Source organism: Bos javanicus, chromosome 20, assembly GCF_032452875.1.
Source record: "Bos javanicus breed banteng chromosome 20, ARS-OSU_banteng_1.0, whole genome shotgun sequence".
NCBI lineage: Eukaryota > Metazoa > Chordata > Mammalia > Artiodactyla > Bovidae > Bos > Bos javanicus.
In genome coordinates, this window is record NC_083887.1 from 37,927,390 (window position 1) to 37,939,209 (window position 11,820).

The window sequence follows — 11,820 nt, forward strand, 5'->3', positions numbered from 1 at the left end:
ATACGTTCTATCCATTACATTAATAATTTCAACATACTGCAGTACCATCTTTGAGCACTTTCTTTGTCCCAAGTAAGTATATTATCTTACTTAAATTCTCAAGAATACTCTGAGATTAGTTAGTTTTATTTTCACTGATAGACTATAAAAAGTCTCAAAAGTTAACTGACTTGCCCAAAGCCATGTGGCTGATAAATGGAGGAGGTAGGATTTAATTTCAGGGCTTAACTCTAAACCGTAGACTTCTGTGCTCCAGAAGGAGGAAAATCTTGGAGGGTCCCCTGTGGGAGGTTATGGGAAGTGTTGCCCATGATAGTTGCTCTTATTCCTTTAGCTGGAACATAGTTACATGCTGTGTGGCTAGAGGGGTGGGAAATGCAGCCTAATCATGTGTCTGGGAGGGTGGGGGGAAGAGCTCGGGGATTAGCTGTCCCATCTTTGCATTTCCAGAAATTCTTGCACAAGACATAGGATGTGGTGGTTATGTTGCATAACAAGCGTCTGTGCATCGTCTCAGTGTCACTCACCTCAGTCCTTTCTCCGGGTGGAATGTGTTTGCCGCACACAGTAGAGAAGTACCACAGAGCAGGGTCGTTTGTCTCCATGAGTTCTTAAGCCTGTTCCCAGTCCTCCTCCTTTGTACATTCTGTCCCAGCAGACCTAATTAACGATGAGGAGGTGTTCTTAAGTAAAGAGAAAGTTTTACTGGCTGATGAAGATACGAGACTCTTTGCCTTTCAGTTCGGTTGTCTTTAGTAGAAGTTACGTCCGATTGCACATCAGAACTCTTACAGTGGTGAAGGCTGTAGACCTAAGGAAAGAGTTGTTGTTTGCCAGCTCACACCTGCTTTGTTGTATAGTTTGTTTTTGATGTAGAATATAAACCACTCCTAAGGGTAGATTGAATTGGCTGAGATTTAGATTACACCAGCAGGAAATAAGTTTTAATTTAACCGCAACTCAGAGAACTTAGTTTGTATTGACTTGTGGTATTCCTAATAAGTCATAGTTCTAGGAATGTTAGAACATGTCTTGTAAGACTTCTGCTCTCTTAAACTAAGTCTTAACTATAGTAAAGATACATGAGTCACTATTATCTTTTGCCCTTTACATATTTTATTTCAGTGGAACCCTATTAACAGCTTATTTTTATGTGACTTTAAAATAGAATTCTAAAGCAGTAATGAGGAATTAAGAGTGTAACTCATACAGATTTCCTTGCACTTGACATTTTCGTTGAGTTCTTGCCAAGAGCCAGATACTGCCTTCAGTGCCTTATGGCTTGTAGTGTGTGACAGTAGTAATGCTAATGAGATAGGTTTTGTGAACCTCATACTAAACCAGAAGAAAGCCACAACACTTGAAGTATTTTGGTTTCTACCACATAGTAAGTGTGAGCAAGAGGCGAGAATGGAGCTTGGGGTGTTTGGAATGTAAAGTTGGAGGGTGAGTAATGGTGAAAAATAGGTTAGGCAAGGGCCATATTTTAGATTTTTTTTTTTTTTTTTTTGTTTAGCATAAGGATATGGTCTGTGAATGACTCCAATTTTTTAATGTAAAAATTTGTATATCTGCATTTTTCTTAAGAGAATGTCCAAAATGTTTTCACGTTTCTCAAAATATGGAGAGTATAGGATTAGAGCGGGTATATGGAGCATCTCTTATTCTTCTTCCCTCAAAATGTTAAGAGCCCCTGAATTAGGTTTAGAGTCGTGTGACTATGCAGTGCTGTTCCTTTTCGAAGGAGCATCTACTGGAAAGAGGTAGAGGCAGGAGGGGAATTCTAAATTAGCTGGAAGAATTGTGTTTTTTAAAAGAAACACCTTTCCTTAACCACCTGTTTAGTCCTTAGGTGGTTAAGGGTCTAACCACCTTTTAAAAGTTGCTGCTTTTAAAAGTTACTTCTGTTTGTGGTAATGTTTGTTCTTCAGTGGTTACGCATGGCATCTTGCTAAAGGTTTCTCACCTACAGAAATTATTTTATAATTTAAAGAAATACATGTTTAAAAACTGTGTTAGGACTTCCCTGGTGGTCCAGTGGTTAAGAATCCGCCTGCCGTTCAGGGGACACAGGTTTGATCCCTCATCTGAGAAGATTACACGTGCTGTGGAGCAACTAAGCCTGTGTGCCACAGCTACTGAGCCTGTACTCTAGAGCCCCGGGAGCTGCAACTGCCGAAGCCTATATGCCGTAGAAACCCGTGCCCTGCAAGAAAAGTCACCGCAGCGAGAAGCCCACGCACCACAACAGAGTAGCCCCCGCTCGGCATAAAGAGAGAAAAGCCCACAAGCAACAATGAAGACTCAGCACAGCCAAAAAGTAAAAAATAAATAAAAATTAAAAAAAAAAAAAAACATGTTAAATAATACAAAGGGGATACAACGAAAAGCTGGTTTCTTTCATTTTATATTCTAGTACTAATCTCCAGATATAACCACTCTATATATTTTTTAATATAAGTAACACAAGGAAGTTCTATATAAATATATAGGACAGCTGACTCATTGGAAAAGTCCCTGATGCTGGGAAAGATTGAGGGCAGAAGGAGAAAAGGGTGTCAGAGGACAAGATGCCTGGACAGCATCACCGATGCAATGGACGTGGACTTTTTATTGGGCAAACTTCAAGAGATGGTGAGGGACAGAGAGACTTGGTGTGCTGCAGTCCATGGGGGTGCAAAGAGTCGAACACAACTGAGCAACTGAACACACATATACACATACATATACTGTATAATGCTTTTGGTTTTTTAACTTAACGTGTTGATATCTTTCCACATTGGTATTATACATATGGTTGTAGTATAGTCTTTTTAATATCTATGTAGTATTCTACTGAGTGGCTATATTTACCCAGCTTTCTGTGGTTTTGCTATTGTAAACAATGCTTCTGTAAATATCCTTATACTTGTCTTTGTGTATTATATGTGCAAGTATATTTTAGGATAAACTACTAGGTTGAAGAATATGTTCATTTTAAATCTTAACAGAATTGTCTAATTGTAATTTTTATAATTCCATTAGTATATGGGCATACTTCTCTTCCCATACCCATGTCAATACATTATCAGTTTTTAATCTTTAAAATCTGAGAAGAATCTTGTTTTAATATCTCCTCAGGTATGAGTGAGATTTAACATATTTTCATATGACTCCTGGACCGTTAACCCATGTACTTTGCCTACTTTTAAAAACTATATGAGGTGGCTATTGTTTTTTGGGTATGTTTTTGCCTGATAATTTCTAAGAGTTCTTTGTACATTAAGTAGATTATTCTTTTTTCATTTTTAGTATGTTTTTAGAACTAAAATAAGAAAAAATGTTTGTGGTATTTATTTCTAGGTCATTCAATATTAACAGAGTGGCACCTCAGGCTGTGGAAGATGTACTAAATATTGGTGAGTACTAAATAGCTCTTATGTTACAATTATAATATGCTATATAATGTGTAGATTTTATTGTATGTTAGCTATATAGTATGTCACAAAATATTTTATTTAATCAAGATATTTTCCCCCTTTCTTTTTCCAATAGCAAACCGACAAGGAAATTTAAGTCTTCCATTGAACAGAGAATTGGTAGAAAAAGGTCAGTGACAAATGATCATAATCACTGACGTTTTCAGTTAAGTTCTGTGTATATTTTGAGGATGTTATCATGAAATGTACTTGTCTAATTAAGCAAAGCATAGTACTTTTTTGACTCCAACAATATAATACCCCTTAAAATATATTGAATCAGTAGAAAGTTTAAGTTGAAATTTTATGATTTTTGTCAGCCATGGAAATCTAACTTCTGTGTCAAAACAGTGTGATTGCAAACTTTTCCTGGGGAATAGGAAAATGTAGAAAAATACACGTCTGGCAAATAGGAAATGCACACCTAAATTTGGTGTGCCGTTAATATCTTCTGAATGGGAAGGAATTCATTGAGCTGTGAATGCTTACCTTCACATTCAACTAAAATGTTATCTTATCCTTTTCCTACATACTCCTGCCCAGTCAGTTCAGTGTTCCTTTAAGAAAACCAGCACTGGTCGAGAAAGGATACTTACCAGGGAATTTGAAGACCTGGGTTCCAATCCCAGACCAGCCAGTCACTCACTGAAACAATGGGCAAGACTGTTTTCTTTGCTCCTGTGCTTCCTCAACAGTGGAATGAGGGAGTGGACATAGATTGCTGGGGAAGTCTTCAAATTTGTTAAAAAAATTATTTTAAAAAATATTTAAATTCATAAACTGAAAACCACATTCATTTGATTTACATATGAAATTTTAACACACTAAAGTCTATTCATCGAAAGTATGGACCTCAAACTAAAGCTAAATAGTGTTGTCTCTGTTTAGTTGAAGAGTATCCTAAGATTTCAAGGTAAATTATTTTTAGAAAAAACCCCCAAATCCAAACTTGTTTATAGTTGCCTTTACTTACCTATGCTGCAGTTGTCATCTGTAAACATTTGAATTTGAGAGTTATGGTAACAGATATGTTCATATTGGTTGCCTTTAAAGTGATGTAGCAATACATGATAAAGTATATTAACAGAGTCAATTCATTTTATTTGTGTGTTTTGGATTCCCGAAAGACTTTCTTTGTTGAAATGGTTTGCCTTTAAAATAGTTTGTAAACAGGAGTAAATCTCTGTGGTTACTTTCAGTTCTCTAAAATGGATTGTTTTCTCCCTCTCTGATTTTGAGACCTAAAATATTATTTTAATCATAGCTTTGAGTTGGAATTAGTGTTAAATCTGTATCAAAGGAAGGAAAGTGAGGCATTTGTAGTAATTGATTCTTCATTAGATAATTTAACTTAAAACAGTATATATAAAACAACTGAAATTTACATCAGTTATGTAAAGTAATTTAAGGGTATATATAAAATACAGTGATTTTTATTTTAATAAACATACTGCTTTACTGAATGAATATTATTCCTTTGAAGATTTGACTTATCTTCAGAAGCAATAGTGAATGCCAATGGTGCAGTCACTGTTACAGACACTTCATTTAATTCAAATGAAATTTTGGTATATAAGGTAGATTATCTGATAGTTTTGTGATGTCTTTTAATGTGGTGTTCAACTAAATGCTTTTTTCAAGCCCAGTTTCTTTGTACAGTTGTCTTTAACCAGTTTGTGCTCTGCATGCCAACTTTGTGTGCCTCTTGGTTAGGGAGAAAGTAGATCCCAAAGGCTTGTAGAAATACCTCATGAACCCTTTGGCATGATGTTTTGGAAAGGAACTTATTAGCAAGGGATTATATCAACTCAAGTTCCATTATTGAGTGCTTCAAACTAGTTTCTCCTTGTTTACTGACTTTACAGTCCTCCCTTCCCCCACCAAAGGTACCTATTTCTGCTATCCTGCGGGTGATGTAGGCTTCTGTGGGCTAATTTGGGAACATACTCCTTGTTTATAAGCATTTTTTTTTTAATGGAGTTTGTCATGAGTTCTAAGAAACTTGCTGCCAAACAGACTTTTGGAATAGAACTGCCTTTAAATTGGGGATAGCATCCATTCTCATTATGCACTTCTCAGAAGTGACTGTTTTTCATTGAATGTGCTAATATTTGGCTTTTTTCCTTTATAGTAACAAACGAATATAATGAATCACTGCTCTATAGTCCAGAAGAACCAAAAATACTTTTCAGTATTCGAGAACCAATAGCAAACAGAATTTTCTCAAGCAGTCGCCAGCGTTGTTTCACCTCAAAGTAAGCTTCCACAGTCTCTTGTAGCTGTTTTCCTCCCTTGTAATTAATTATAAAGCACATTTGGCTGTGAAAGTATTCAGTTTCATTAAATCACTCCTTCAAACTTAATCATGCAGGAAAAGTAGAAGCTGTGAAACTACAGCGGTATCATGCTAATAACCTGGCTAACGTGATATTTTCTCTGAAACTTACTGTTTCATTTTAGAGAAACTAAAATTTAACTGAGTGGAAAGAAAGGACATGGTTATTTAATTGGGTAATGTGTGCTTGTTTGTTTTTACTTTATTAAGTAAGACACAGTAAGATCAGATTGTCACTTCAAAAGAAACTGACTGGAAAGCAACTTTTTTTTCATATGCTGTGGAATAAAAGCAGGACATACATTCATATAAAGCCTAAATTGTGTAGCAACATAAAGGACTCATTTCTTTCAGCTTTTCCCTACAAGTGAATCTCCCACCCATGCCCACATCTATTAAATTTGCCACGGATTTTTTTTTTTTTTTTGAGGGGAAGAAGATATACAAAAATGTTTATAATTTTTGTAAAGGTTTCCCAGTCTTCCAGACTAACAAGAAAACTTAACTATAGTTAGGGCTTCCCTGATACTTCAGCTGGTAGAGAATCCTTCAGCAATGCAGGAGACCCCAGTTTGATTCTTGGCTCAGGAAGATTCCCTGGAGAAGGGATAGCCTACCCACTCCAGTATTCTTGGGCTTCCCTGGTGGCTCAGATGAAAAGGAATCCACCTGTAATGCGGGAGACCTGAGTTCAATCCCTGGGTTGGGAAGATCCCCTTGGAGAAGGGAATGGCTACCTACTCCAGCATTCTTGCCTGGATAATTCCATGGACAAAGGAGCCTGGCAGGCTACAGTCCATGGGGTCACAAAGAGTCAGACACAACTAAGCGACTTCTACTTTCACTTTTCATGGCAAGCAAAGAATAGTTCAGTTGCAAATTGCTTCTTAACAGTGTGCATATACTTTTTTGAAAATGCATAATTGATTTTTTTCCAGGAAAGACACTAAAAAGGATAGTGATCATATTTAAAAATCACTTAATCATTTGAGAATTAATTTTGATTAATCAACAAATCTGTACTCAGATTGGGTAAGACTGAAAGATTCATTTAAATGTTTGCTCATATAAGTAGGAGAACAGCTTTATGACTTTGGCTGGAAAATATTTCTTAGCAACAGATTGACAGGTTGAACTAAATTAGAGTTATTAACTTTTGTTAATCAAGACACCATCAAGAAAATAAAGAGGCAAGCCACAGAGTGAGATAGTATCTATGTTCAGCAATGGACTCATATCCAGAATATATTATAAAAATTCTTACCAGTCAGTAAGAAAGAAGGCAGGCAACCCCTTAGAAAAATGGCCGAAAGTCTTGGACGGGCATTTCGCAAAAGAGAATATCCAAATGGCTGATAAGTGTATGGAGAAACATCCTTGACCTTATTCATGTGAGAAATGTAAATTAAAACTATATCATATAATACCATAGTCATGTAAGGATGTGAGAATTGGACCTTAAAAAAGGCTGAGTGCCGAAGAATTGATGCTTTTGAATTGTGGTGCTGGAGAAGACTCTTGAGAGTCCCTTGGACTGCAAGGAGATCAAACCAGTCAATCCTAAAGGAGATCAATCCTGAATATTCATTGGAGGGACTGATGCTGAAGCTGAAGCTCCAATACTTTGGCCACCTGATGTGAAGAGCTGACTCACTGGAAAACACCTTGATGTTGGGAAAGATTGAGGGCAGGAGGAAAAGGGGGTGACAGAAAATGAGATGGTTGAATGGCATCATCGACTCAATGGCATGAGTTTGAGCAAACTCCAGGAGATAGTGAAGGATAGAGGAACCTGGCATGCTGCAGTTCATGGGGTCGCTTAGAGTCAGATATGATGGAGCAACTGAACAAATACAATACCACACACACTCACCAGCCTAGCTAAAATCCCAGTTGTTGATAAGGTGGAGCAACTAAAACTTTTATATAAAAGTGGAGCAACTAGAAATTTTATATAAAACTTTTATACTGTTAGGAATAATATGGAAAACTGTTTGGCAGTTACCTACCAAAGCTGAATATAGGACATGCAGTGACTCAGTGATTCTGCTCTAAGATATATATCCAGCAGAAGTGTATACACTGACAGATATGTATGTACCAAAAGACATACTCAAGAATATTCATAGTAGCAATGTTCCCAATAGATAAAAACCCTAATGTCCATGAATAGTAGAAGAGATACTTAAGTTTTGGTATTTTCGTAAATGCAGGTGTTTTCAGACAGCAATGAAAATGAACCCAGTGCTGCTACGTATGATAATATGGATGATTTCACAAGCATACTGTTGAGCAAAAGAAGCCAAATAGAGGCATATCTATTGTATTCTTCCATTTATATAGAATTTCAAGAATAGACAAAGCTATTATTACTATGTGATTGAAATTAGGATAGTGGATATGCTTGGGAAGGAGGCGCGGGGAGTAGAGACTGGGAGATGGGCTAAGAGCAATGAGGGAACTTCCCGGGAACTGAGTGTAACATTCAGTTCCTAATTTGGGTGATGATTACACAAGTGTGCTCATTGAGCTGTACCCTGATAATTTGTGCCTTTTCTGTATGTTGTATATAAGTAAAAATTTTACATGACAGTAGTTACATTCTTGCTCAATACTTAAAATACTTGTAATGGTAATAATGTTCAAAAAGCTCCTATGAGTTCCATCAAGTCTGAACTTGTTCACTTTTAAGTGTTTGGGTGAATGGAGCTATCCTGAATGTTTCAATTTTGAGATTTTTTTGGGTAATGTACTCATATTGACATAGTCACTAATTCTCTCATAACAAAGGGCAGGGCAACTTGATTTTTAAAATCAAGGCCAAATGATCTACCTGCCAGTTTAGGTAAAAACCCAGTGTTGTAAAGAAACTGCAGTTGATATTTAACACACGTCTCTCTCTGCCTAGGGTGTGTGTGCGTTCTCGGTGTTGGGATGCATGCATGGTTGTGGATGGAGGAACTTCCTTTGAGTTTAATGACGGAGCCATTGCTTCAATGTTGATCGAGAAAGAAGACGAGCTTCGAACTGTGCTTCTAGAGCAGTGAAGGATTGCCTCAGATGACAATTTTGATTGCTAGAGAAATAGTTTTACTGCAGAAGCAGCCTACCAGTCATAAAGCTACAGTTTTTGGTTGTTGAGACTGATTGGCCTTGGGCTGAAGGGTGACCAAGAAAGTGAGATTTGCATTATTTTTCTGACGGATTCTGATGGAAAAGATGTTCAGTATGTAAGAAAATGGAGGACTAAACTGATTAGAATTCATAACAGTGAAATTTTGATACTGCTTACAGTTGGTTTCCAAGAATGCTGGTATCTTTATAAATTTAGAGAGGTAGGCTCAAATAAAAGATTTCATGTTTAGGATTTGAAATTTAACTGTACAAGTTTTTTTTTTTTTCCTTCCTTTTCCTCCTCACTTTGTGGAATTGGTCAGACCAAACACATCTCATTTGATTAGTATTTTTTTATAGTACCTAAAGATTAAGATTTTTTAAAAAACTTTGATGGAGAATTTTGATAAATCCTGATAAATGTGTTTTTGTATATCTGCCAAGAGTTTTCTAATTTCAGAACACAATGATATTGTTATGACTACTGATTTAAAAATTCAATCATTTTTGAAATTATAGATGTTTTCATTTCATTGACTATCAGGTTAATTTTGACAATGCTGGGTGAAATATATATGGACAAAATAATGGCACTATTACAAATGTATTAATTAGCCAATAATTATTTTAGGTCTTTGGTAATTTTTTTTAATAATTTGAGGCTGATAAAGTTCTTCCATATTTAAAACTCTCTAACGGATTTAAAGACAAAGGATGAACTGATTAGGCACATTCTATTATGAGTTTGGTAAAACCTATAAAAATTTTCATCTAGTATTAGGAGTATTGTCAGAAAGAAAATGGATTGTTTAATAAATATGCAAAACATTTTAGTTTTGGAATTGCCTTACTTATTATCATGGTAGTTTTCACCTAGTTCATATTCCAAATTTTACACATTAGGTTTGGAGGATAAAATGTTGTGGCTTTTCTTTTTTTCCCATTATGACAGTTTCTTTACCTATTTCCCAGTTTACTTATAAATAATCCTAGAATTATCACAAAAAGTTCCTCTTGCTGCATCATGAGACAATTGGTATTCTTAGTCCAGTTATTCAAAGTTGTATTTTTTTTTCCACTTGCTGTTAAAAATTTGTCTTCAGTCACTGAAATATTTACTGAACACCGACTCTGCCATGCACTGTGTCAGGCGCTGGATGTACATGGTGATCTGAACAGCTGCTGTCCTGATAGAACTGAATTTGGTGAGCTCAGAAGTAGATTCTGCGAAAACTAGGATGTGTAATCAAACCGAGGTTTGGCTCTTGGGTTGGTAACATTTATCATGTTCTTGTCAGATTTTTAAATATTATTATACAAAGATAATCTTAGGTTTTGATGTGTATCCAGAACAAGAATTTGTTTTTCTTAGTTGAGAGTAACTGCATAGATACTATTCGCAAGGAGTTTACATGATGCATACAATAAAAATTGGGTGTTTTCCCAGAGATGGATCTAGTTTCTGATTTGATTTAATAATGATATACTTAAGATACCACTTTATAAAGAAGTGAAATTCCACACTATAGAAACTCCTTAACAGGTTTAAAATACCTTTTTGACAAAAATGCCAACTCCATCTTTAATATCAAAGAAATCTGATTGTCCAAAATGGTACATATATCTGTTTAATATGTAACATATTAATAGGTAACCTGCTATGTAAAATTGTTTATAAGCCATATTTTAGAGGTTTAAAAACTACTTAATGTGTTCCATTTGTGATATAACCTTTAACATTTCTGACCTGTTGTGGGATTTATTTGTAAGAGGTGATGAGAGGGAAAGGTTGTTAGAATAGCAAAAATGTTTTTATGAATGAGTTCCTTTTAATGGCAACTACATGTGAATAAAAGTAAACCATTATCTTTTCTTTTTTAGTTCATTTATTTCTTCAGCTCTTATGGGTCATTATTTGAAAACCAGATTGCCCCAGAATATTATATTTCATGTCTTTTTTCCACACTATTACTCTTTTCCCTGTTGACTTCATTCACTGCTAATATGTGACACAGTGCTTCCTGGTAAATGTAGATTCTTCAGATATTTTTGAGTTAATGTTTTTGATATTCCATATGTATTTATATTCATGGACCGAGTAAATCAAAATCATATTACATGAACTGCTGAACTGGAAAGAAGAATTGTTTTAAATGAAGCTTATTCCTTAACATTAAAGTAAACATGAAGGATTAGGGTGTAAATCAATAAGAAGGCTTATATATAAGTTTTCTACATGAAGAAACATATAAAAAATATTTTTTAAGTGTCACAGGCTTTATTTTATGATAGATTTTTAAGAAAATTACTGGCTAAACGAGGAGCTAAAAGGAAAAAGTGGAAAAGGATGTTTGAAGTGTTAATTTGAATATTTTATAGGCTAGCAAAGGCATGGATTATAGTGAATTTTGTTCTCCCATTTTTAATAATCATCAGTGGTTAAAAAAAATTCAAAACTTGGGATCCTGAAAGACTTTGAAGAGCTCTATCTGAACAATACACACCTTTTTATACCAGAAGATTCTGAGTTCACTGGGAGTAGGGATTGTGTGTTCTGATTTGTACAATGAATACTTGAAAACCTGCATAGCTAGAGAAGAAATCTATTATAATAAATGATGGTTTTACATGCTGAAACAATACTGCTAGGGAGTCTGTAGGTCGGGGGGTGATGTATTGATAGTTGCAGTAAGTAGGACAGTATTTGGGGAACTTTCTTTTTTTTTAACCATTCTTTTAAAATGTTTTCCCCAACTGCAACTTTTTTTTTTCTCCCTACACCTACTCTCTTTAAATGATTGAAGAGAGCTTGAATGATTTGTTACGTTGTCATCATACTAGATTAGTTCTTTGCTTTCACAAGTGGCTTCCCTGGTGGCTTAGATGGTAAAGAATCCACCTGCAATGTGGGAG

General features: G+C 35.4%; 1 protein-coding gene across 4 annotated transcripts in view; it reads left to right on the plus strand.

The window, feature by feature from the left end:
* Positions 1–10,780, plus strand: part of NADK2 (NAD kinase 2, mitochondrial) — a 45,441-nt gene extending 34,661 nt beyond the window's left edge. For all 4 annotated transcript variants that reach the window (XM_061393718.1, XM_061393720.1, XM_061393721.1 and 1 more), the window contains 4 exons: positions 3,343–3,398; positions 3,535–3,588; positions 5,590–5,713; positions 8,702–10,780. In XM_061393718.1, the coding sequence (XP_061249702.1) occupies positions 3,343–3,398; positions 3,535–3,588; positions 5,590–5,713; positions 8,702–8,840 (373 nt within the window). In that variant the 3' untranslated portion in view covers positions 8,841–10,780. The remainder of the gene's footprint in view (positions 1–3,342; positions 3,399–3,534; positions 3,589–5,589; positions 5,714–8,701) is intronic.
* Positions 10,781–11,820: the final 1,040 nt, after the last annotated feature.